The following is a 27507-nucleotide window of genomic DNA, read 5'->3' on the forward strand; positions in this document are numbered from 1 at the left end:
CTTGGAAAAAGAAGCCAGGCCCAGAGTACCCCCTGGGAAGACTTGTGAAATGCTGGGCCCAGACCTTGGGCGTTGGGACTTCATGTCCTCATAGGAAGCAGGTGACGGGTGTGGATGACCAAGATGAGGCAGGGATGACGTAGGAGATGCAGGACGGGGCATGAGGTGTATTTTGGGGGGCTCATGGCCTCAGAGTTTCCATGCTGGACTCTGCTGCCTCTGTTTTAAGATGGGAGGGCCAGGAGTTGGGCTCGATGACACCGGGCTCTGTGCAGAGGTCATTGTCTGCTGGGGTGGGCACGAGGGGAATCGAGTTTGTGACGCGGCAGCCTGCGAAGGGGAGTAGAACATGGCTGTGCACTTTGGGGAGGGGGCTCAGGGGCAGATGAAAGCGGGGCTGAGGCCTAGAGGTGGGAAGCAGAGCATGGGGTCGCCATTCCAGAGAGCCTCTGGGCAAGGACGCCAGGGAGATGGACCCTGCTGGCCCAGCAGGCCCAGTAGGGCTCAGAGCAGGAGGCCTTCCCCTGTGTCCTGGGGCCATGATGAGAGCAGGCAGCCAGACAGGACTGCCCCCCACTTTCCCGGCGGTCAGGGCCAGAGTGAGGAGGGGCAGAGGAGCCAGGCGGTCAAGCCCTCTGCCTTCGCAGGTACTACGAGAGCTTCACCAACTGCACCGAGGTGGAGACCAACGTGGTGGGCTGCTACTGGCCCAACCCCTTGGCGGAGAGCTTCATCGCTGGGGTCCACAGGCGGTTCTTCCAAAACTGCTCCGTGGACAGGCAACACTGGCAGGACCCCCCAGACGAAATTCTCATCCCGCTCATCGCAGTGCCCATCCTGCTGACCATCGCCATGACCGGCGTGGTGGTGTGGCGCAGCAAACGCACCGACCAGGTGGTGTGAGGGCCCGGTGAGTCCGAGGGGCCCCGCCTGGAGAAACGGAAGAAAGTTCTCCAGGGCTGGGAGAGCCGGTGGACACTCTTCGGCTGTCCCCACCCTGCCTGGGCGGCCTTTGGGCTGGTGAAAGAAAACGTGCCGCGGCTGGAGCCTGCTTGCTGGGCACAAGTCACCGCTGCTTCGCCCGCGCTGTCCCAGGCTGGGCTGGGGCCTCGGGCTTCCTAGCACTGAGTCCCGTGGTGCCCCATCTGCAGCCCCGGCCAGACCCCGCCTCCCAACTGACTCTACCCCTGGCCCCAGCCCAGCCCTGACTCCACCCCTTGGCTCTGACTCCACCTCTGGCCCTGACCCCACCTCCAGCCCTGGCCCCACCCCCAGTCCTGACCCCACCCCCGGTCCTGGCCCCACCTCCCACTCTGACTCCACCCCAAGCCCTGGCCCCACCCCCAGTCCTGGCCCCACCTCCCACTCTAACTCCACCCCCAGCCCTGGCCCCACCCCAGTCCTGACCCCACCCCCAGTCCTGGCCCCACCTCCCACTCTAACTCCACCCCAAGCCCTGGCCCCACCCCGGCACCGCCCTGGAAAGGTGTGCCTATTCCCACCTGGCTGGGGGTTGGGGGTAAAGAGATAGTGAGGGGGTTTTTGTAGGTCCTCGCTTCGCAGGCTTTGAGTCCTCTGTGTAGGGAGCCCACCTAGAGATCTGGAAGACTGAGGGTTGGGTTGGGGGTTCCGAGGAGCCACAGCACAGCCTGAGACCTGCTTTCTGGGGCCACCACCAGGGGCTGGAGCTTCCCAACGGCCCCCCGCTGTGAGCGCGGCCTCGGGGTGGGGTCCCCTGCGCTGTCCTTCTGGCTGAGCTCTGTCTGCCATGTCTGTGCTTTCTCTGAGTAAAGAGTCATGCTGCTTCTGGGGTTTCCAGTTTCATTTCAGGGAATTCCCAGAGACCCCACCTGGCTCTTAGAACCGGCAAGCCCCCCATGCCCATTTTACAGATGGGGAGTGCCTGAGGCTCCCGAATGTCAGAGCTCAGAGTGGCAAAGAGAGCTTCACACCAGGGGAATGTGGGCCGGCAGGAGGCGTCTACCCATCCAGCTTGCAGAGGTTTTGTGCTTCCCACTGGCACCCTGCGCTTTGAGGATGGAGAGGAGACTATCCTTCCAGCGTTTCAAGGTCGCCTAGGGCTTGCCAAGACCCCCACCTGGTCCTGGCGACCTGGGAGCAGCTGGTGGGGGCACTGTCCGCAGACCTCTCGCTGGGCCTTGTCCATGTTCCAGTTCTGGGGCCGAGGCTTTTGGATGTGGGCTGTTGGCTTCAGCACGGTCTTGCTGGGGACCAGAGGTGGGCCATGGCTATGAGTGGACGTGGAGAGAACCTGGCGGGGCAGTCCCTGTGTCCGTCAGAGGCCCCGCCCCCTTCCTGCCCAGAGATGTGCTGGTCCCCTGAGCCTGCTGGTCCCCCCCAGGTGCCCAGCCGTGCGGGCAGGGGCACAGTGTAGGGACAGAATCTGAAACTCCTGGCACTTCTGCTTCGTGAGGCAGCTTCGGCCGAGGACCAGAAGTCTGTGATCTGATCGTGAACCCACGCTGACTCCAGCACATCTCCCGCTACCTGAGCCTCGCTGGTCATCTTCGCTGGACGTCTGCCAGATGACGTGGCCTCTGGAGGCCGGGGTGCGGGGTCAGAGTGCTCGCGGGTCTCAGACCATCTCAAACCTTTAAAATGTTGGCCCTCTTCTCAGATGATGTCCTGGGGGGCGTGGCTGCCTTGGTGGGTGTGCAGCCCAGCCCCTGGCTGGCCCTGGTCACTCCCTGTTTGAGGGCCTCTGGAGCACATGCTGTGTGTGCCTTCCCCTCCCCAGGAGTCCTCACTTCCTGGGTCCCATAAGAAGCTGGGCCCCCACCAAGGGGCTACTCCCGGGTGCACATGGCCGTCAAGTGGCCCTCTTGGCTGTGGACCCCACCCTTACCAAGAGTGGTGACCCTTGCAATCCTGGGCCAGGCACCGGGCCACCCGACCACCCCCCTTAGCTCTACAGTGCACTTTCTTCACTATGCTAACTTTAGAGACCTCCTGGCCCCACTGAGACCTCCGACCCCCAGGCCAGCTCCGTCCAGCTCTGGCTCTCTGCCTTCCCCCCCGCCCAGCCTGAATCCTGGTCAGTGGACTATTGGTCATGCCTTTGCGTGCTCTGTCAGCCCCTTGGCCCTCTCGTCTTTCACTGTGCTCATTGGCAAAGCCAGGGCACGGCTAACCCAGTTCTTTGCCTCCTTGAACCTGCAGCGGGGCTGCTGAATGTGTCGGGTGAAGAACGCACAGGGATGCTGTGTCAGCACCTACTGCTGGGTAACAAATATCACAGACTTCAAGGCTGGAAGTAGCCCAGCTCTGCAGCCTGGAGTCGGGGTCCAGGTTTGCTGGTTCTCAGTGCAGGGTCTCTCCAGACTGGAGCCAAGATGTCATCCGGAGCTTGGGGTTCTTGCCCAGGCTCACGGGGTGTGGCAAAGGCCTGTTGAAGGGCTAAGGGCCCCATTTCCTGTGGCTGTCGGTGGGGCTGCTCTTAGCTGCTAGAGGCCCTGCACATGTTCCTGGCTACATGGCCCCCTCCATCTTCAAAGCCAGCAAAGGAGACTGTACATCATATTGACCCCTCTGACCTCTAGACTTCGATTTATGGGGGGAGTCATATGATCGGTAAGCCCGCCAGGATAATCTCCCTATCTGAGAGCCAGTAAAGTTGAGACCTTAATCACATCTGAGAAATCCTGTTGCCCTGGTTAGAGTTTGATTGAATAATCGGAGAGGGTGTGTGTCCACCAGGGTGGGGACCCCAGGACATCTGGGACCCCCACCCGACCCCAGCCCCAGTTCTGCCCTTCCCTCTGCCTGGGTTTTCCCGGATGTCTCACAGCTCCTCCCCTTCGTCTCACTCCTTTATGTTGTCGCTGAGTCTCACACAATGGCAGGGGGCTGGTTCCCTCCATCTGGCGCACTAAGTGTCACCCCTGTGCCCTGCTTTGTATCACTTGAAGGCGGGTGGGGAAGAGGGTCCAGCAAAGGACGTGGGCTGTGAGTGATGGAGGGTGCAGGGAGCAAGGTGTCTCTAGGGCCGGTCCGGCAGTCTGATGTCCTTTGTGCACTTACTTCTAGAAACATTTATTAGCGTGGGAGTCCCTGGGCACCATTTCTGGCCGAGGTGAGGTTGGGACTCTGACCGAGACAAATGCTCCTTGTGCTGTGTGTGTTTGGAGAGTCTGGAGTTCCCTGCACTGAGGTCCTGAGGGCTGGGGGCCGTGGAGCTGCCGCACTGCTGTGGACAGGACTGGGGGGTGGGAGCCCAGGTGCCGGTCCCCACTCACCTCATCAGGAAGGGAAATAAACCTGCATTCAACATTCACCCTGTTCAAGAACTTAGGATCCAGGAATAAGAGGGATGTCTACTCAAGTTTCCTATTTGAATCTTTCCTCACATTTTCACCTATCCATGAGTTCTTTTCTAGGATCTGGAGGGTCCTGGGTGCCAGGCCCACACAGGGAACGTGTGTGTGTATGCATGTGTGTATATGTGTGTGCATTTGTGTCCCTCTTCCCCCAGCTCCCAGACAAGGGGATGCCATGTCTCTCCACTTTCTAGACAAGGAATCTTGATACGGTATTTCCCTGGGAGGGGCAGGATTTCTCATCCCCTCCACCCCAACCTCCATGTTACAGAGACTAAATTTTAGTCATGAACAGCTGAGATGTCAGGGCTCCCTGCGCCCGGCCAGACCTCACTGGTATTTGCTGGAAGGCTCTACCCCAGGCATGGCATGCTGAGAATACTGGGGCCCCATCAGTGTCTCTTCAGCTTGCCTCTAAAGTGGAGGTTCCTGCCAGGAGAGGCAGCCTGAGAAGACCAGAAGCTGCCGTCCCCACCCAACATCCTGTTCGTAAAGTGGGGGTGTCATGCCACAACCCCAGCTCTGGATGGCGGGTCTGAGATCTTCCCTAGGGGAGAGGAAGCCATAAGGATAGGCAGCTCTGAAGCTCTCTCCATGACAACTGACTTTATTTAGAATAGAGTGTAGGGAAGTCCAAGCCTAAGGGAGCTCTCAAGGACTGTGGGCATTTTGGTGGTGAGTAGTGGGAAGCGGCTGGCAGCTCCACCGTGGAGGTGAGCATGAGAGGAGGCTGGCAGCTCCATAAGAGCACAAGTTAAGCCCCAGGCAGCTGGATTTTACCACCAGAGAGAAGTGGGGACAGAGACCAATGCAAAGAGCCCCAGCAGGGTCAGAGCAAACCTCATAGCCTGGCCTTAAAACCACCCCACCAAGGAGCTCAGATTTGATTGGATTAGAATGTGGAGCATCTATGTCCCAGGTCATCGTCAACACAATGGCGCAGTCAGCCAGACACCAGCGGAGCCTGACAGCTGAGCGTGACACCCGCAGAGACAGCGGACTCACACAGAGATCAGACGTAGGGACATCAACGGCGGCCCTGCGGAGCCTCTGTGGTCCTGAGTGTGTGTGGCGAGCCCAGGGCTGTGCTCTCTGAGAACGACATGTGGGCTCACACTGACAGTCCAGCCCATCCCCAATTTGTCCCTCGTCCTCCAGTACTCTCCGAGAGCACGTGCAGACTTGCCTCTGTCTTACGTACACAGATCAGCCAGGTGCCCCTCCCCTGGAGGGGGTTGGTGCAGGAACCCTCGACGTGTCCTTGACCGAGCTGTGCTCTGTGTGTTCTGTGTGGACCTCTGCACAACGGTCAGGGTGCTGCAGGGGACCACACTTACGACGTGACCTTTGACAAGTACGCGGCCTCTGCACAGGTAGGTTCCTGGTCCACACAGGGCCTTGGGAGGGCGGGATGAGATAACCCACACAGCTTGCTGACCTTGGCACACAGTAGGTGCTCACTGTTGGCTGCTCTTATGGAAAGTCTGGGCTGGGGTCCGGACTGGGGAGTCCCTGGCGTGTCCCTCCGTGGAGGGTGACACTGTGGGAGTGGACGATGTGGGAGTGGACATCCCAGGGGATGTGCTGTGGGATGTGGGAGTGGACATCCCAGGGGATGTGCTGAGTGGGGCGCAAAGAGAGCTTAGGGCAAAGTCCCGAGGGTTCCGACCTTAGGAAGGAGGGTCCTGGGCAACAGGGAGGGAGAGAGAGAACCAGAGAGTTTCCAGAAGGCGTCAAATGCTGCTGAGGGATCCAGTTCATGGAGACCAAGAAGAATCCCCTGGATGTGGTCAGGTGGCGATCCTTGGACCGCTGTCAGAACCATCTCCTGTCCTGCAAGGCAACAGGACCAAGAATATGTCACCCACGGTGGGAGGCTTACGTGGCTTCAGTCGGGTCCTCGTGGGGGGAGGGCACTCCTGACCCTCCTGATGTCCTCACCATCCCCCCAAACAGCAGGCCACGATTACACTGGGAATGCTTGCTGGGGGAGCCCTGATCCTGCTGGGACTGTTGGAGAAGGTTCCAGAAAGAGCAGAGTTGGCAGATGACGGGTGGGTCAGAAGGTTGGGAGATTGGGTGGTCCTGAAGGGTGTGGGAGAGGTGCTGAGGAGGAGGTGGGCAGCCCCGAAGCTGCCACTTTACAAAAAACAACTGGAGATGCGGAAAGGCTTTAAACAAGGCGAGGTTCCCGTGGCGGGAGCGGATTTGAGGGATAGAGGAAGGAGGAACGGGCCCTCTGTGTCGTCACTGCAGAGGCTCCTCCCACCCAGTGCCCTCTTAGTGGCCGGTCTGGCCTCCAGCAAAGCAGACCCACCCTTTCCTCACGGGCAGGGGCCCAAGTGGAAGGAAGCTGGGTGTCCTCTTGGGGAGCAGCGGTTCCCGGCAGGGGGGCAGAGATGCGCAGGGGGAGGGGGGCCGTTTCCCCGCCAAGGTTTGACCCCGCCCCTCCTACGCGCTTATTTCTGGTCCCTCTCATCAGGAGCCTTCTCCTTGGGGCTGGTTTGGTCACCAGGCAGCAAAAGCCTTGAGGCTGTTTTTACAGCTTGCCTCGGGGCAGCCAAGAAGGGGGAGCAAGGCCACCTGAGCCCAGCGCTGCTGCTGCCTCCCCCACATGCCTGGTGTCCAGGGTGCCCGCTCATGTCCAGAGATGCCCACTTGTGGCCAGGGGTGAAGACACCTTCTTATTGCTGTCATTTATGTTCAGTTAACAGTGGATGCCTTTAACTTGCAAAGTCGCCAAAATGAATGCAGTCAGTGGAAGGGGATCAGTCAGAACATCAGAACCGGGGTGGGGAGTTCCCTGGTGGCCTAGTGGTTAGGATTCCGGGCTTTCACTGCCGTGGCCCGGCTTTGATCCCTGGTCGGGGAACTGAGATCCCGCAAGCCGCGTGGCGCGTTTCCAGGAAGACGAAAGAGGCCCCCAAAGGTCACTCTTCATGTCTCTGACCATAACTGGGTAAGGGACGTATGGCTGGCAACTGGCTGGCGCTGTCCCCTGAGCCCTGCGGGAGCAGAGAGGCCGTGTGTGGCTGCACAGGTGCCCGGGGCCTGGCTCCTCCCCGACTTGCCGAGGGGCCCCAGGAAAGTCCCAGGCCTGGCCTTCGGTCAGCAGAGGACGCGGGCTGGCCGCGGGAGAGGACCCACAAAGGCCGCCAGAACCGAGTCACTGGGGCTTTGGCGACTGGTCCTGCCCGAGCAGGGGCTGGAGAGTCAGATGTGCTCAGGACAAAAGGAGGCTGGAGGGGAGGCCGGCTGACATGCAGGCTTGGACCTGGGGAGGCTGTGGACAAGGGGCAACTTCTTGAGGGATTGGGGTCCCCTCCACGCCTGCCTGCCTACGAGAACTCTCCTCATCCGGAGGCTCGGCTCTGCGCTGTTGTGCGGGCTCTGGACCAAACTGTGATGGACGTGCAGAGGCAGAGGGTCCACATGGCGGGTGCCTGGGGTCACCAGGAGGAAGTTTGACAAACGCCGTTCCGGGTCCGCTCTGTGCTCAGGAGCTGCCCCTGACCAGGCGACTCCTGGATTGCGTTTGGCCAACGAAAGGCCCCAGCAGCTTGGAGAGCGGGCGGGTTTCTCCCCATCAGTCCTGCTCCGTCGGCCTCTGCAGCAGCTTCTGTGTGGCCACCCCTCCAGCTAGGCAGCCCCTCCCTCAGGGTGGAGGTGCCGGCTCCTCCCACCATGCCTTTCGGATGGAGATTCCCATCAGCACAGCAGGAAACTGGGCGGCTTTGTTGTTTCTGAGGCTCGTGGCTCTCTGTGATGCTCAAGATACGGTGGAATTCCATCCGAGCTCCTGGAAAAAGCCAGTTCACAGCCAACCAGAGCCCGTGGGATGGGAGGGGAGGGCAGCCTGAAGGTAAGCCACAGGAATGCACGGTTGCCCTCCCACTCCACAGCCCTCCTCGGCCCTGAGTCTGGGAGGAACTGGGGCTGCCGATCTTGTCTGCCCGCCCAGCTAGAGCTCACCAGGGCTCTGTGGCCTCAGGGGACCTCCCTGTCTCGAAAGCCCCCATCTGTCCAGCTGATCTGACTCAGTTAAAGCCAGAAGTATCGTCCCCTCCCCCGTGCCTAGGAGAGATGCCCTCTGGAGTCGGCCTCACTCACAGCCCTGGGCCCCCGTCAGGTACCCCAGGGCGGTCCGGGACAGCTTCCCTCCTAGGGCCTGCGGTGGGCTCAGCTGACCCGCTGCCCGCAGGTGTGGGCTGGCCCAGAGCAGCCTGCCTGGAGAAAAGCCTGCCTCAGGTGGACAGAGCTGCCCCATGGTGCAGTCACTGCCCAGAGGATGAGATCAAAGGCCTAGGGCTGCCCAACCTTGGGGCACAAGTACAGGCAGCGGGCGCCACTGGGGTGCTGCAGCCCCAGGACCAGATTCTGCAGGGCACAGGCATTCGTGGCCACTGGGGCCTCATCTAAACCCGCTCCCCTTTCAGGGGACCCTGAAAGGAGCTTGCGCCTTCTTGTGGCAGCCCCGCAGCCGCAGAGGTGGCTGACTGGCCTGCGGCTGTGGATGGCAGCTGATCCTGGAGGAGGGGCCATGGGGCTCCTCTCTGTTCCCCCAGGATGTTGGGTCCCCCCCCCCCCACACACACCGGCACTGTAGTAAGGAAAGGCGCTGAGAGGCTGGCGGGGTCACAAGGAGTGATTCTTTCCCCATGTGATCTGACCCCAGGGGTGGAGGCCCATACGGTTTGCCACCCCCACCCCCACCCCCAGCCTCCCCAGAGCCTCGTCCCCGCCCCCTCAGTGCCTCCCTCACCAACGCCCAGTCCTGCTTCCCCTCCCAGCCAGTCCGCACCTAGCCAGTGTCCTAAAGTGTAAGTCAGGCCAGGAGGCGGCGGTGTCCTTGGCTCTCAGCAGAATGTGCACGCGCCCCCCCCAACCCCCCCCCCCCCCCGCCCGGTGTAGCCCCAGCCCGCCCCGAGCCACCTTCCTCTGTACCACGTGATTTTGGGGTTCTTTTCCTTGTGGCATTTTCAAAAAAATTTTTATTGGAGTAGAGTTGATTTACAATGTTGTGTTAGTTTCAGGTGTACAGCAGAGTGATTCAGTGATGCCCATCCAAATAGCCACTCTTTTTTTTTTTTAGATTCCTTTCCAGTATAGGCCACTACAGAGTACTGAGTAGAGTTCCCTGTGCTCTACAGCAGGTTCTTACTAGTTATCTATTTTATATGTAGTAGTGTGAAGATATCAGTCCCAATGTCCCAATTTATCCCCTCCCCCCCATCCCCTGGTAACCATAAGTTTGTTTCCTACATCCGTGACTCCTGTTTTGTAAATAAGTTCATTTGTACCCTTTTTTAAGATTCCACATATAAGCGATATCATAGGATATTTGGTTTTCTGTGTCTGACTTGCTTCGCTCAGCATGACAATCTCTAGGTCCATCCATGTCGCTGCACATGGCATTAGTTTGTTCTTTTTTATGACTGAGTAATATTCCTGTGCCTCATGATTCCTGACCACCAGCTCCTCCAATGCCAAGCCTACACACACCGTTCCTGTCCTGATGCCAGGACGCTCTACCCTTCTCGGACTCTGCCTGGGCAGTTACGACCCACCTTCAAGTCTCAACCGAGACTCTACTTCCTCCAGAGGCTGCCTGAGCCCTGGTTAGGGGGGACGCACCCCTCACACTAATGCTTGCATGCAGCCTGCACGGGGCCCTGCACTGCTCTCTCCTGTGTGGGAGACGGGTCTTCTCTGCCTGGGAGTCACTTGTCAGCAGGTCTTGTTACTTTGGGGAATAATTGTGAAAGTGTGCGAGTGTGCGTGAACGTGTGTAAATGTGAATGTGTGAGTCAGTATGAGAGTGTGCGTGCACGTGTTGTGTGTGTGATTGCGTGTGACTGCGTGTGAGCGTGTGTGTGAAGTCAGGGAAGACACATATCGTTCCAGGATGGTGGTTGTGATGAACTGTGTGTGTCCCCTAGATGCATGTGGTGAAGCCCGAACACCCAGGATCTCAGAATGTGTCTTTCTTTGGAGATAAAACCTTTTTATTAAGGTTAAATGAGGTCACATGGCTGGACCCTAATCCCATATGACTGGTGTTCTTATAAGGAGATCAGGACACAGACACACACAGTGGGAGGACCATGTGAGGACACAGGGAGAAGACGGCCGTCTACACGCCAAGGAGAGAGGCCTCAGGGGAAACCAGCCCTGCTGGCATCTTGAGGTCAGACTTCCAGCCTCCAGAACAGAGAGGGAATAAACGTCTGTTGTTTAAGTTGCCCAGCCTTGTGACGGCAGCTGAGCTGACTACTGCAGTTATCGTGACCTGCCCCTTTCCCCGTCAGTGGCCACTAGGAGAACTGGACAAGCCGGGGAGGAAGCTCTCTGCTCCTTCAGGCACCACGCACACTGTTTACAGGATTCTGACCAGAGTGGAGCTGCAACCCTGCCTGTGCATGTGGTCCTTTTCTGAGACTCTCTGATCACTACCAGAAGGCTCTCTGTAGTCATCTGGCCAACCAGAGCCCATCTGTGTACCCTTACTCGGGGGTCTCTGGCCTCTGTCCCACTTCCTGGGGCTCAGTCTCCACGGCTGGACCCACCCCTCTGGGAAGCTCTCATCTCTGTGTTCACCTTTGCACTGAAACTGATCCTTCTGGCTGGAGGTGTGATATAATGTCCTCTGTTCAGATGGGCGATGGCCACCATGTCACAGAGCAGTCAGCAGAGTTCTTAGAACTCCCAGGTCACAGAACGTGATGGCTGCAGGGGCTCCAGCGCTCCCGTAGTGGGTGGAGGGGAACTGGGGGGGAGAAGAGGTGGTCCTGCCAAAGCGCCTGGAGATGGAAGGTGACTGCGGCGCGTCCTTCCCCCGAGCACCGATGTGATTGTGTGCCTTGCTTTAGGCATCGTCCACCCAGGTGGCCCAGGACATTCCTTTGAGTCTCCTTACCGAGTTCCACGTGTCCCCTTTCCAGTTTGTTTCTGCTAAAATCTACTGAGCCCCACTAAGACGCAGGCCATGCACATCATATGTTTGTAAACTGACGCCCACGTCAAGCTACTTGCGACGGGGACTGTGTTGGCCTGAGCTCTGCGTTTCCTCCCATGCTCAGCCCTCGGCCCCTGACCCAGCCCTGCATGGATATGCCTCAAGTCAAACGCCAGCGGATGTTGAATGGACGCAACTGGAGGGAAAGCGGGTTCTGGCCACAGAAGCTGCTTTCTTTGGCCGATGCCCCTCTGCTCCATAGGTCTTGTTTCTAAGCGTTTTGGTTGTTTACAAGGATGTTGTTTTCGTCCGTGTGGGCTGCTATAACAGAATGCCACAGACTGGGGGTTTATAAACGGAAATCATTTCTCACAGTTCTGGGGGCTGTGAAGTACAAGATTGCAGCGTTGGCCGCTTCCGCGCGGTGTCCGGTGAGGGCTCGCTTCCTGCTTCTCAGATGGCGCGTTCTCGCTGTGTCCTCTTTTGGTGGAAGGGGCTAAGGATCTCTCTGAGGTCTCTTTTATAAGAGCGTGAATCCCATTCATGAAGGCTCTGCATTAGAATTTCAACGTACGCATTTTGGGAGGACACAAACATTCAGACCAGAGCAGATGTGAAAGGGACTCTGTCCCCCAGTGACACCAATTCATGGTGGGGAGTAACTGAGACAAGATAAAACAATATTATCATTGCTTCTGCATGTAGTCTATGGTGCTCACAATATGGGGCCTTCGTGGAGGTCTCTTTGTGATACAGATCTGCTTTAGTACAGAAGTCTTACTAATTTTACAGCTGGAAGGTTGAGTCCTCAATCAAGGAATTAACACCAAACAGATATTAGTTATGATCAATAAGATATCTGGGAAGCACAGATGCTGGTCTAGTTAACTAGCATTAATAACACTGTGACAATAAAAATGACGAGGGAGGCCGAGAAAGATCCCCACCTTGGGCCCCCGGTATTTTGGACACTTATCTGTATCTTTAAAATGAATGTGGGTCCTCAGGATATGAGGGCAGTTGAGAGGGACATGCCTGATTGCCCGTTCCAGGATTAATTAAAACTATCTGCGACCGGGTGGCTCTGCACCATTTCTGGAACCATAATAAAAGTACTCATGGCTTTGGCTTGGAACCTCCAAGACTCATTTATGTGTTCATAAGGGTCTTAAGAATTTTATAGCGTTGAGTTTTATAGGTTGAGCCCTTTCAGAAACCATTTTCCCCAGAGCAGAACTTGGTTTAGGGATCCCATTCCAGTATGTCCCCTTGTCCTGGCAGACAAAGATTGCGGGTGTATTACTTCTAACTAAGTGGAAATATCGATTTATATTTTCTATTTTTAAAACAATACACATTAATTGTAGAAATTTATGAAAATCCAGAAAAATAAGAAGCAGAAAATAAAAATTATCATCCCACCACAGAGGTGAACACTGTATATATAAACATACTGTCCGTACTCTCTCTTCTCTATCAATCCCGTTCATCTATCACTTCTAGCACTGCTGTATCTGACCATCCACACCCGCCTGTCACAGTCCCCCTCCCTCACCCACCTGTCACGGTCCCCCTCCCTCACCCACCTGTCACGGTCCCCCTCCCTCAACCCACCTGTCACGGTCCCCCTCTCTTACCCACCCGTCCAACTGAAAGGTGTTCTAGGACATACTCATCCACAACCCCACTGATATGTTTGCTCTTCTATTTTTGTTGATTTCAAAACAGTCCATCAAAAGCTCAATCCAAGATAACCAATAATAGTACAGGCTGAAAAGCAGCAATTGTCTGGAGCTGGTGATGGGTTTTCTGCTGCCTTTGCGTGGGTTGGTGGGTGACCATGTTCCTCAAAATGCATATGTTGAAACCCTACCTCCAGGACCTCGTAATGTGACCCTATTTGGAGGTAGGGTCTTTTTTTTAAAAAATTATTTATTTATTTATTTTTGGCTGCGTTGGGTCTTCGTTGCTGCACGCGGCCTTTCTCTAGTTGTGGCGAGCGGGGGCTACTCTTCGCTGTGGTGCGTGGGCTTCTCATTGCGGTGGCTTCTCTTGTTGCAGAGTACCGGCTCTAGGCGCGCACACGGGCTCAGCAGTTGTGGTGCACGGGCTTAGCTGCTCCGCGGCATGTGGGATCTTCCTGGACCAGGGCTGGAACCTGTGTCCCCTGCATTGACAGGCGGATTCTCAACCACTGCGCCACCAGGGAAGCCCTGGAGGTAGGGTCTTTAAAGAGGTGACTAAGTTAAAATGAGGCCATATGGCTGGGCCCTAATCCAATCTGACTGGTGTCCTTTTAAGAAGAAGAGATCCGGACACAGATACACACAGAGGGAAGACCATGTGAGGATATGGGGAGAAGACGGCTGTCTACGTGCCAAAGAGAGAGGCCCTGGAGAAAACCAACTCTGCAGATACCTTGAACTTAGACTGTTCTAACTCTAAGTGCTGTTCTGGAATAAACTTCCGTTGTTTGAGCTGCCCTGTATGTGGTACTTCCTTTTGGCAGCCCAACAGACTAAGGGAGTGGGGTTGGCTTAGGGCAGAGCTGGCCCCACCTCTCCTCTAACTTGCAGAGTACCCGGAGACAAGCTGCTGCCTGTCTGGTTTTCCTTCTTTGACAGCACAAAGGGACAGATGTGCTCTAAGGCAGAAACACCTCTCTTCTCTGCAGAGAAGTGGGGTCCTGTACTCTGGTGATCCTGAGACCCCATCAGCAGAGGGTCCCTGCCCCTCTGTGGCCTGTAACTTCATGGAAGATGTAAAGAATTACGCGTGTGCTAGAGGCAAAGGAGTGGCAGAAGCTTCAGAGAGGAAGGTACTCAATTTTTTTTTGAAAGAAAGAATAAATGAGTAAAGCACGGAGTATGATTGCAGACCAAAGCGGACGGAGGTGACTTCTTTCTGAGACCAATCACCGGCAGCAGAGATGAAGAACCGGGTCAGAAAGGACTCAAGTGTCCCTGACCCCAGGTGCCCATCACTCAGGACAGCACCCCCTGATCCCAGCCCCGCATCATTCAGGACAGCTCCCCCACCCAATCTCCATCACTCAGGACAGCTTCACCTGCAAGCAGAATGACCTCAGAAAGGGGTCCAGGAACTGGGACAAAGATGAAACCTTTTTGGGAGATTCTGAACTCTTTATTTCTCCTTTTCTCTCTATTCCTTGCTTGTTTCCTAACAGTGAGTTCTTCAGTTCACAGGACGTGTTTGGGGGACACCAGGAATGGGGGTCGGGGAGATGGTTTTCTGTTCCCATGAGAAGGAGAAAGTGGGTGACCCAGGAGACAGGGAGACAGAGGGAGACAGGGAGGGGGCAGTGGGAAGGCAGGGTCCCTCCTTTAGCCAGAAATTAAAAGTGTTTCCCAGTAACAAAGGCACCAGAGGAGGAACATGGGACCTGGGCTTCCAGGAACAAACAATAGTACATCCTTCCTGAATGTTCACTGCATTCTGGGAACTGTGCATAAGCGCCCTGTTTCCTGTGATTCCCCCCATGACCCTTGGGGCAGATTCTATTTTTATTGCTATTATGCAGATGAGGAAACTGAGCCCTCAGCGCGGCTAGGTAATGCTTCCAAGGCCACGCAGCTGGTTAGTGGTGAGAAAAGGTTAAATGCTGGTTTTATCTGATCGCACATACTTTTAACCACCCCCGTATTGACTTGGGCATGAGAGAATTGCCAATGCCTCTGGACAGAGAAACACGGAGCTCACCGTCCCCTCTGCTGGGCTTTGGCGCTTTCTGGCTTTGCCTCCCCTACCCAGCTGGCCCCCGGGGAGTGCAGTGACGTGCTCGGCTGTCTGTAACTGTGGGGTGTCCTGGAGTTGCCCGAGGCTCTTTGGAGCATGGGCTCGTCCACTTCCTCTAACCTGGTGCTAGGTGATCAAGGCAGAGACTCAGGGGATGGTCCTGTCCAGAGTCCCCCCCACCCCACCGCGCCCCCCCCTTATCAGCTGGGGGAACGGAGGCACAGAGAGAACAGACCTGTCCATGACCGCATGGGGGCAGCAGAGGGGTCTAGCCCGTCCCCCACCCCCACACTCCCTGCTCAGTCATTTCCCATCTCCCTGTGCCCGATGCTTATCTTTATTCACAGTAGTTCCCCTGCTCCCATCTTAAGGGGCCACGGTTTAGGTTCTTGGGCGTCAGTCTGTCTGCAGGTGTCTCTGTGTAAGGAGGGCCAGAGCTCTCTGGTAGCGGCACCATCTGTGTCCCAGGCACGGCTGCAGGGCCAGCTTGGTCAGCTGTCAGGGACAGGGCTCCCTGACTTACCAGCAAACTTGTACAGACTGTGTCTCCTCGTCCATCAATATGTGGCCAAGAAATGCAATATTTATAGAGTTGCTGGAAGACTATGAGAACATCTGTGCCTTAGATATCCTAAAACCACCCTGCTTATGGCAGAGCAGCAAGACTGCAAGCAATTGGCCGACTGGGGCTTTGAGGTGAAGACATTGGCTTCTTCTTTAAAAAATTGAAGTATAGTTGCTGAACAATATTATATAGGTTACAGGTGTACAATATAGTGATTCACAATTTTTAAAGGTTTTACTTCTTTTATAGTTATTATAAAACATTGGCTCTCTTCCCCATGTTGAACAATATATCCTTGTAGCTTCTTTTATACCTAACAGTTCATACCTCTTACTCCCCTACCCCCATATGGCCCCCCTCCCTCTCCCCACTGGTAGCCACTAGTTTGTTCTCTGTATCTGTGAGTCTGCTTCTTTTTTGTTATATTCACTAGTGTGTTGTATGTTTTAGATTCCATACTGGCTTCTTTTTAGAGACTTTTGAGAAAACGGCCTTAGTTTACTCACTACCATGCTGGGATGAAGATACTAATTTCGATGGTCATTGGGTCACTCGATGACCTTCAGAAGAAACTCCCTTTTGGTCTGGCTTCAAGAACAGTTGCATTTCTCTTAAGTGACTGGATGGCTTTTTCCCTTTATATGCTGTAAACTGTGTAGCAGGTAATGTTTTCTTTTTCTTATTGGCTACTAGGAAATATAGAGCCACTTTTGGGGCCTGTCTCTGGCAGGTATGCAGAACCTCATGGAACACATGCTGGATATTAACCCCACTCCCTGTTCTGTTTTATGTTTAGACTTATTTATCTTTGACTTTTGTTTTTTAGGTTTTGTATGTATTCTGTAGATCTCTGTAAGCACTTTTTGCAGCAAAGAGGAATATACTTAAATTAATGAATAAATATGCAAATAAATAAGGTTGGAAATGACAAATTTGCTTTTAAACAGGTTTCTTCAATCTCAGGTGTGTGTAATTCAGAAACTGGAAAAAACCTGCAAAGGATGTGCTTACACACAGAGAGATTAAATAATCAGTTTCTAGATTATTAACCTCCATAGAGCTCTTTCCTAAAACTGTCCTGCCTGGGAAGTTTGGTTAAGGAACAATGGGTTGCTTTATTTCCCTTTTACAAACAGCATTCTCCCACTTGACTCACACCTCTTATCTATCCCACTTATTACTAGGGGCATGACGGGGTGAGGGTGTGCAGGGGGGAAGTCTCTAGGATGCTAGAGGGTCCACTTCAAATCTTGTGTTGGGTTGGGAAGGTGAGTGGGCTACTGGCTGGGATGCATGTTCTTTTGTGTGTTGGCAATTTTAAGTTTTGCTTTCAACTCAAGAGAAAGAGGAACCCAGGAAGGGCTAATGGGTGAAGGATTCCCTAAGTTCTTGTGTATTTGAAATGTGTTTCCTGTAGACTTGATACCTGAAGGACAGCTTGGCTGTATTTAAATCCTCCTTCACATTTCTGTTCCTTGGGTGTTTGAAAAATGCCACTCCATTGTTGCCTTGCTTTGTTCGTGTGTTTTGAAAGGTCTGAGGTTAATCTAATTCTTTTGCCTTTTAAGTTATTTTCTTCTTTATGTCCGGAGGCCTTGAGGATTTTACCTTCATCTTTGATATGTAATAGTTTTACTAAAGTACGTCTTGAATTTGGACATTCTGGGTTAATTTTCTCAGGTTCCCAGTGAGCCCTTTATGATACACAGATTCAAGTCTTTTCCTGTTTCTGGAACGTTTTCTTGGATTATACTTTTGAATAATAATTCTATTCCACTGTTTTGTTTTTCTTCCTCAGGGATTCCAGTAATACAAATATTATTTCTTCCATTTCTGCTCCTTTCTCTCTGACTTGCTTTACTTCTTTCTCTTGTGTCATTTTCATGGTTGTTTTGCTGTTTTCTTTGATTAAATTTCTTTGTATTAAATTTGCATTTAGCAAAACACCAATAAGGAAGTTGAGAGAACCCCACTCTTTACTATGCAAACCACATGAGAGTCTTCCTGACACATAACACTGTGCCTTACACCAAGTAGAAAATAAACTCTAAGCAGCCCGAAAAAAAAAAAAAGCTTTGCATTTAAGTCTATTTTCTCTTGGGCACTTTGTGATCTATTCTTTTTTTTTTAATTGCTGAACTACTTTATTATTTTATTCTTTTTTTCTAAGAAATTTCATCCTTTTCTTCCACTTCTCTTCCGAGTTCAATCAGCTCTTTTCCTTTTCTTTCTGTTTTGTCCATTTCTGTTCTTGACATTTGGATTTCTGATTCAGATGGGTTTTCATATTCTCAAATGCTTCGACTATATCTAATTCTATTTGGAGTGTAGACTTACACTTTTCTTCTTTTTCATTTTTGGAGGATAGGTGTGTTTTCCTCTGCTGGTTTGTGTATAAATTCATTTCCTGATGTTTTGCAGCTGTTCTCTATGGGTTTTATTTCCTCTTATTTATTTTATAAATAAAATTCCTAGTTAAGCATGACCCTTTCCTGTCAGTCTGGCAACTACGGTCCTTGGGATGAGAGTTTGCTTTGGGAGAGGGGCTGCAAATCCTCTGATTTTGTGGGATTTTGTCATGCATGACCCTGCACTTACTTCTTCTTGTTTTCCCCTAATTTCCAAAGGACGCTTCTTTCTTCCCCTTTGACTTTTTTGGGAGGACAGTTCCTTTAAATCATGCCTGCCCCTGAACATGATGCCAGCCCTGAAGTTGTTCTTTGGAATTAGAGGGAGCATTTTCAGGCTGGACTGGTCTTGCCTTCTGAAGAGTCACTTCTGCCTGGACCCTGCAGCCCCCTCCTCTCTGTGGTCTTTTTCTGGCAGCCTTGGTAGGGCAGTGGGTGGGACCTTGTGCCGGGGTTTGCTGCCTTTTCTCTTTTTACTGACAGTTATTTTGCAGTCTAGGTATTCTTTATTTTTAAGAAATGTTGAGACTATGGTTTTGCATAGAAATTTCATAGTTAAGTTATTTCATATCATTTGGGGAGAATATTTTTGAGTCCTATGGGTGGAGATTTTAACACCCTCCTTTCATTTATAGATAAAACAATTAGGCCAACAAATCAGTAAAACTATGGAAGATTTAAACAGTACCATCTGTCAAGGTGACCTGATTGATATTTATAGAACACTACACCCAGCAATTGCAGAAACATATTCTTTGCAAGGACGTAGGCATTTTCTCATAAAGAGAGACTATCTACCCGAGCTTAAAAACAAATCTCAATAAATTTCAGAAGTTTAGAGTCATATATAGTGTATTCTCTGCCCACAATGAAAATAAATTAGAAATCAGTAACAATAAGATATCTAGAAAGCCCCCCAAATATTTTAAAATTAAGCAAAAGCTCTTTTAAAGAACCTGTGGTCAAGCAAAAATCCCAAGGTAATTTTTAGAAAATATCTCAACTTAATAAAAATGGAAACAACATGTCAGAGTTTGTGCAATGAGCCAAAGCAGTGTTTAGTGGAAATTTATAGCCCTGAATGCTTATATGAGAAAACAAGCATTATTTATTTTTTAAAACAAATTAAAAAATTCTTTTATTTTCTAATTGATACATGCATTAGAGTTAGAAATTACTATCAAAAGGTTTATAACGCTGCTACTATTACCACTACTACTGACAGTAATGATGATGATAATAACAATAACTGTAACACGGAAAGTCTTCTTTTCCTCACCACCTCTCACAATGTCCTTCTCTCCTAGGTACTGTCCTGATTTTAATACCAAAATTCCTGAAGAAGCACATTTTAAATTAATGACAATTCTACCTTAAGAAGCTAGAGAAAAATTAAATAAGTAGAAAACCCAACAATAAGTAGGAGGAAATAAATGCTAAAGGTAAGAGTGGAAATCAATGAAATAGAAAGCAGATGGCCAATAGAGGAATCAATAAAGTCAAAAATTGACCCTTGGAAGAGATTAGTAAAATTGATGAAAACCTAGCAAGACTGATGAAAAAGGAAAAAGAAAATCCAAAAATTACCTACATCGAGAAAGAGAGAGGGGCCATGATAATAGATCCTACTGATATTAGAAGGAGAATACAGAAATATTATGAGCAAATTTATGTCATTAGGTTTGACAACTTAGATATAATGAACAAATTCTTTCTGAAACCTAGTTTATTAAAATAGACACAAGAAGTAATTGGAATAGCCCTGTAGCTATTAAAGAAATTGAATTATTAATAAAAAAACTTCCTAGAAAAAAATCTTTAGAGTCAGAGGCCTTCATTGGTAAATTCTGTCAAACATTTAAGGAATTAATGACACCAATCTTACATTAATAAAATAGAAGAGGAAAAATGTTTTCTAACTCATTCAGTGGGGCCAGCATAGGTCTGATACATAACAATGAAATTACAAGAAAAGAACATCACAGACCAATATCCCTCATAAACATAGGTGCAAACATCTTTAACGGAATGTTAGCAAGTTGAATCCAGCTGTAGAGAGCAAGGATGATGCACCTTAACCAAGTGGGTTTGACCACAGGAATGCAAGGTTGGTTTTACTAAAAATTCAATGTAAATCATCACATTCACAGAACAAAGGAGAGAATTCACATAGATGTGGAAAACAAAATTCAGTAGCTATTCACGATAACAACTCTCAGCAAACTAGAAAGAGAAGGGAACTTACTCATGGTGAAGAGGAAAAGGAGTGGTCTCCATAGGGTCACAGGGCAAGTGGTCTCAGGGTGCAACCTGAAACACTGTCCGCTCAGCAGGCCTATCCCTGGAGGCAGCACTCAGGGACACTGGCCATGACCTGGACTCGGCTTTGCACTTCCCCGTTAACTTGAAGAGCACAGTGTTGACTTTCCACCTAGACCTTCCCCTCAGGATGGAATGTGTTGGCTTTCAGGTTAGGGAATCCATGTTGTTGAGCAGTCCCATTTCTCATTCTGAATAAACCCACTGGCCCCAGGTTCAGGGCCTGTCATGGTGGGCTGGCTGGCATGACCTGACAGCTGCACCCACTGGATGGAAAGCTCCCAGTCTGGGGACCCAGCCAAGTCCCCACTGCTTCACTAGCTGGCCTCTCCTTCTACTGCAGTCAGCCTGGCTCTTCCTTGACAGTGTCTACCCTGGATGCCCTGAATCTGATGAGGTGACACAGTTGGCAACAGCAAAACCCCATTTGGAGGTGTGCATTACTGAAGTCCGGGTGACGATGGGCAGGTTCCATGGGGAGTGTGGTACTCTCTGGGAGTTGGGGTCTCTGTAGGGTTGGTGGTGGTGACTATCAAAGAATTGTTTTTTCCTTCTTTGTTTTATCTTCACATGGGCATACTTATCTGTAAAGCAAAGAAGAAGCCAGCTTTCTCCAGCACTTCACTTTCTTTTACCAACATATTTGTTGTATAACTGAGTATTGAGCACTGTGTAGTAGAGAAATTTTTCTATCAACATTTTATATGCCTCTACTTTTGGAACTATAATTCATTAGAATTATGATGATAAAATTGTGCAGTGATATCAACCAATATTCTACAAACCCACCCCACCACAGGTTGGGTCTTTACAGGCAGAAATGATGTGGTTGATTTTTCAGGAACCTCCCGCCACCCACAACCAAAATGTTCTGGGAGATTTTCAGGGAGTGACTCCATTGGATGTAACTCCTACTTCCGAACTCATCTCCTTGTCCCCAACATCTCTGGAATCTCCCATGTATCCTTCATTCCAAGAGCTGAAGCTGTCTTCCTAAAACACAAGTCCCATGATGCCACACTCTCCTCTGCTTAGAGAATCCCTCTGACTCCCCACTGCCTACAAAGAAAAGTCCATACCCTGGATGTGGTGTCCTGAGTCCTCTGTAGCTGGGGCCAGGCTTCCTCTCCACACCACCCATTCCAGCCTCGAGAACACTTCTCGCCTCCTGCATACGTGTGTGCTCTCAGGCTGTGGTCTCCATTCTTCTCTCTGCACCTGGTCTCTACTCCCCTCCTCCACCTTCCCTCACTCATCCCCCAAGGTCCAGTTCCAATGAGTCATCCTCCTGGAAGCCTTCCTCTGCTCCCTCCACAGAAGCCCCTCCTGCCTCCTCTAGGGTCCTGGGTCATTCGGCTCTGAGCGCCATCACGGCACATGTGTTGATCATTATAAGGATCTGTTGACAATGTCTGCCTTCCACACTCCTGACCACAACAGCCAGCACCATGCATTCTTGTTAGGCCTCAGGCACTGCTTTAGGTATGTTGTGTATTTCATCTTATAGGACAGGTTGCTACTCTTCCCTCCATTTATGGACAAGGCACAGAGAAATGTAACTTGCCCAAGGTCATTCCTCTTCCCTGAACCCCCCAAGAACCAGCTGGGCGAGGACCCCTGCCCACATCTGTCACTATTCTCTCAGGTGTCAGCTCCTTGCCGAGGCTTCGAGGAACATATCTAATCCACCTCTGAATCCATAAAGGGCCCCCACACGTCCTGGCCCATGGGACTTCAGTGAACATCTAAGGAATAAATGAAAGTGATTTTTGGAAGAGTTCCCAACTGCTCCCATTTTTTCCTCTTTTAAGGTAAGTTATTTAAAAATTATAGAGAAATATACAGACATGGGAAAATGATAAGGAGGTTACTTTTCTCCATAAAACAAAGTAGAATCTTGGCTCTTTCCATTGCCAAGGTCATCCCAGGCAATGAGGAATCAGCAGTGGGCATCAGCACGAAGCATCTTCCTAGAGGTCGGTGGATCAGGAGTCTTTTTTACAGAGAACTTGGTGTAGCTGCAGATGTAAATACAGGGTTGCCTGCAGACAGCAATTAGCTGGTTGAGAGAGAACCAATACAGCACAGACAAGCAGGGAACGAGAACATGCGAGAACCCAGGGGAGGCTGGAAGAGGAGGTCCGATGGGATAGGACAGGTTAGCTGTTTCAGTACCTCTCTGATAGGGAAGGAATCTCATTCTGCATTTCCTATGATTTTTGAAAATAATCTTGGTTATGTTAGCAGCATGGTAACTGTGCACAGAGCTCAGTTCACAGCATGGGTTCACACTGGTAACATTTTTGTTGTTTTCATAGTGAGGCCAACTAAAGAGCACTTCCAAGAAGGACCAGAAGATGGTGAGGCCAGGTGGGTTCTATCTGGGTCCTTGCCTGGTTGCAGGCAAGATTCTGCTGCCCAGATTGGGCAGACGAAGTCAGCATCTCCTTGCCCTTTACTGATGGGGACTCCATAAAACTTGCTCCAGAATGCCTTCTGGCCAACCTGGGCCCCTCAGGCTTGGCTGTCATCACTACGAGGGTCTAGGTTGTCTGCATAGGTAGGACCATGTGCCTGGACCCAGAGCTCTCCCAAATCCTCTCTCCAGGGAAGCAGCAGTCCACACATGGGAAAAGGGGTCAGTACAGGTCCAGGAGGAGCTGGAAGTGTCGGCTAGGGACTGTAGCCTGAGGCCGTCCACCAAAGAGGCAGAAGGAGGAACATCAGTGCATCCTGTCCCCTGCATCCCGGCTTTGGTGTAGGCTTGGGAGGCTGTGCTCAGGTGAGAACTTCCTGGTTGCTGTCGAGTGGTCACAGCCATTGCAAGAAATCTCCATCCAATATTTGGCTTGCGAGAGAAGGAAACTTGGTCACAGGTGGCAGTGGTACTCATGAAGAATGGGACTGAATTTCCAAGCAGTGGGTCCTTCTTAAGACTGGAAGTTACACCAGCAGACTTCCCCAGTTCAGGCTGAGTGTACTCGAAAGCAAGCGCAAAGTGAAGAAACTAAAGACTCAGGAGGACGTTCTGTGGGCTGTTCTGGAAACTAGAATCTACCCAAGAGAAACAAAGACCAAGAGCAGCACTCAGCGAACTACACAAGTATGATGAAATCAAAACATCCACACTGAGACAAATCAAGGCCTGAGTGTGTCGGAAGCTTCAGGGTGCGCCTGGTGTGGTGCCAGCGTCTTTGGGGTTCATGGGGCTTAAAATAGCTGGTAAACAAAACCAAATCAAACCTGATATAGTATATATTATATACTATAATATATAGTATATATACTATATATACTACATATACTATATATATACTATATACTATAATATATAGTATATATACTATATATACTATATATAGTATACTATTTATATTATTATTATATATTATATTTTATATTATATATTATTTTATTATTATACTATTTTATACTATATATGAAACTACAGTTTCATATATATTATTTTATACTATTTCTTTTTACATAAAATAAGATGAAAAGAGATAAGAATATTTAATTATGTTGTTCTTAAGAATCATTACCTGCATTATTACCTTTCCTGATCCAGTTAATGTCTCACTGCTTAGCAGGGCTTTCTTTGAGGCCAGTTTTTTTTTTTTAAGAGACCAGTTTTGAGGCTTGCTCAAAGCCTTTGAGAAGGGCTCCACTCAGCTGTCTCTTTCCCTGGTTCTCTCTGTTAAATTTCTAGTCCCATTTCAGTTGCTGCTCTCATGGAGCTGCCAGCCTCCTCTAAATTGCTCACCACCAAAATCTACATCATGTTTGGCAGCACCCTTGGGCTTGAACTTCCCCATGTTCTGTTCTAAATGAAGTCAGTTCCCCAGAGAGAGCCATAGAGCTGTCTGTTCTCACTGCTTGTCTCTTTCTCTGAGAACCTCTGGCCACTGTTTTGAGGCTGGGGGTCAGGACAGTGGCTTGTCTCTCTTGAAGTGACACCCCACTTTTACACTTGGGGTGATGGGCATATGCAGTAACCTCTGGTATTTGTGGCTTGCCTCTCCTGACATTGAACATTACCTTATGAGTGAGCTGAGTTGAGGACAATTTGGTCCAGTATTCTCAGCCTGCTACACCTGGGTAGAGCTACTGCCTTATCAGTAGGGGTTGGTTGGAAGAAGGGATTCCCAGAGTTCTCAGCCACACTTGCCTGGATTATAGCTGGTGGGGAGGTGAGAAATGCTGGTGGCTTGCTCCTGCTGGGGAATAACTGTAGCCATAAATTGGGAAATGGAGAGAAAGGGAGCCCCATATTCTTGACTGAACCTACCCAGAATTAGGTTCCATCACACTGAGCTCTGGGGAAGGGGATGGTGAGGGAGTGGGTCAGTACTCAAATGCCATTGCATCTCACTGTTATCCCTGAGATTTAGTAGGTTTTCTTGAATAAATGTTTCTCCATTTGCTCTGTGCTCTTAGGATAATTCCAGAGACTCTAAATGACTGCTTTAAAAAATAATTGTCACTAGTTATTGCTGTTTTGCTGAGAAGAGGGCTGTGGAGCTCCTCATTCCACTAGTCTGGAAGTGCTTGCCTTTGATTTTGAAAGATATTTTCACTGGATATAGACGTCTAAGTTGACAGTTTTTTTGGTACTTTAAATATGCGTCACTATCTTCTTGCTTGCCTTGCCTCTTGCTGTCACCTTTGCCTTTCTTCCTTTCTGTGTTTCATGTCATTTTCCTCTGGTTACTTTTAAGATTTTCTAGTTGTGAACATTTTGGTTATGACACACCTTTGTGTATTTTTCTTCATGATTTTTGTGCTTGGAGTTTGTTGAGTTACTTGGATCTGTGGGCTTATCATTTTCATGAACTTTGGAAAAAAATGTGACCATTATTTCTTCAAAAAATTTTTTTCTGTCTGCCCCTCGACATCCTTTTGTTTGGGGGACTCCAATTCCATATTGATTAGGCCACTTGAAGTTGTTCCCCAGCTCACTGATGTGTTGCAGTTTTTTTGAGCACTTTTCTCTGGGTTTCATTTTGAATAGTTTCTATTGTTATGTCTTCAAGTTCACTACTCTCTTCTACTTCCATGTATAACCTGCTGTTAATCTCATCCAGTGTGTTTTTCATCTCAGACACTGTAGTTTTTATCTCTCAAAGTTTGAGTTGGGTCTTTTTAATACTTCAGTGTTTCTATATAACATGTTCCATCTTTCCTCTAGCTTTTTTTTTTAAGTTGGGGTATAGTTGTTTTACAACGTTGTGTTAGTTTCTACCGTACAGCGAAGTGAAGTAGAGTTCCCTGTGCCATACAGCAGGTTCTCATTAGTTATCTATTTTATACACAGTAGTGTATATATGTCAATCCCAATCTCCCAGTTCATCCCACTCCATCTTGCCTCTAGCTTTTTGAACACAGTTATAATAACTGTCTATATATTTTGTGTCCTTGTCTGCTAATTCTAATAGCTGTGTCAGTTTTGAGTCAGCTTTGACTGACTGATTTTAATGTTCATGTTGAGTTGTATTATCCTGATTCTTTGCATGCCTGGTAGCTTTTGTTTAACTACCAGGTACAGTGAATTTTATCTTGTTGGCACTGGGCGTTTTTGTTTTTATAAAAATATTCTTGAACTTTGTTCTTGGATGCAGTTATCTTCATAGAAGCCATTTGAATCTTTCAGGTTCCACTCTGAAGGTTTGTTAGGCTGGATGGAGCAGTGTGTATTCTGGGGAATGATGTTAGACAATTCTTAGTACTTCACTCAATGAACTGCAAAGTATGAGACTATCCAGTCTGGATGGTGGGAAAAGGCACTATTACCAGCTCTGTGCCAATGCTGGGTACTGTTGTCGCTAATCCTTTGAGATGAATCTTTCCCAGCCTCACCTGGTTTCTTCACACATGCACTGACCATGCTTAACTGAAGACTCAAGGGGGACCCTCTGCAGACCTTCACAGCTCTCTGTGCAGCTTGTATCCTCTCTGGTACCTTGTCATGAAAACCCTAAACACCTGAGTCTCTCGCCTGCATCTCCTCAACTCCCCGTCCCTGTGCCACACCTGGAAATTATCCCAAGGCAGTAAGCTGGGACCATACTTGGGCTCATCTTGTTTGTTTTCCAGCTCTCAGGATCCCTGTCCTTCATAGTCTGAGGTCCAATATTTTGAAAATTGTTATTTTATACATTATCTCTTCTTTTTCTTCTTTTTTTTTTCCAGGCATGGCAGTACCTGCATGTCCTGTTACTCCATCTTGACCAGAAACATATATCCGGATCTCATAATGTTTTCTTTTACTCCTGCATTTTCTGTTGTGTCTTCTTCTCAGGGAATAGATTTATATTTCAGGCAACTTTCTATCCCAGAACCTAAGAATCATATATGACTCCTCCCTCTCCTGCATTCCACCTCCATTCAGTCCTCAGAGTCTATCCTTTATGCATTTTTAGCCCTTCCTCTCTCTGTCTTTTCTTTTTCTTTCCCTCTGCCACTGGGCTAGTTCAGGCCACCATAGTCCCTTGCCTGGATTATCAAATTTCCCTTTTCTCTCTTCTCACCCCCTTCACTCCTTACCCAAATTCCTCCTCCTCTTGTATTCAGTGAGTGCTATATTCATCCACCAAGTTGACTAAGGCAGAAACAGGAATCATTCCAGTTTTTTATCTTCTCTGCAAGCCCAATACCTAGCATATTCTAGGTGCTCAGTAGAGATGTTTTGTTAAGATGACTTTTACACATATGAAAAGATATTCAACCTCATCATAATAAGAAATATACAATTTAAAATATATGAAGGGCTTCCCTGGTGGCGCAGTGGTTGAGAGTCTGCCTGCCGATGCAGGGGACGCAGGTTCGTGCCCCGGTCCGGGAGGATCCCACATGCCGCGGGGCGGCTGGACCCGTGAGCCATGGCCGCTGAGCCTGCGCGTCCGGAGCCTGTGCTCCGCAACGGGAGAGGCCACAACAGTGAGAGGCCTATATATATATGAAGATGCCATCATTTTCACTGATCAGATTGGCAAAAATAAAAAATTGATAATACAGTGCACGGGGGAGGATGTGAGGAAAAAGCTCTCTTATATGTTGCTGGTGGGGATGTAAATTGGTACAGGGCACTTCAGCAATATCTGTCAATCAGAACTGGAAATGCATACACCTTTGGCCCACAATTTCACTTCAACAAATTCATCTTAC

The 27507-nt window shown here is 50.0% G+C and overlaps 1 protein-coding gene across 10 annotated transcripts in view; it reads left to right on the forward strand.

Annotated features, from left to right (window-relative positions):
- The window catches only part of RAMP3 (receptor activity modifying protein 3), a 469110-nt gene that overhangs the window by 51044 nt on the left and 390559 nt on the right, over nt 1–27507 (forward strand). Inside the window, exon 3 of one of the 10 annotated variants that reach the window (XM_060157459.1) lies at nt 648–1806. The exons of the other annotated variants lie outside the window; for them this stretch is intronic. Within the exon in view, the coding sequence (XP_060013442.1) occupies nt 648–903 (256 nt within the window). The 3' untranslated portion in view covers nt 904–1806. Of the gene's footprint in view, nt 1–647; nt 1807–27507 lie in introns of those variants that run through there. 10 annotated transcript variants of the gene reach the window in all.

This window comes from Lagenorhynchus albirostris, chromosome 8 (assembly GCF_949774975.1).
Source record: "Lagenorhynchus albirostris chromosome 8, mLagAlb1.1, whole genome shotgun sequence".
NCBI classification, from domain to species: Eukaryota; Metazoa; Chordata; class Mammalia; order Artiodactyla; family Delphinidae; genus Lagenorhynchus; species Lagenorhynchus albirostris.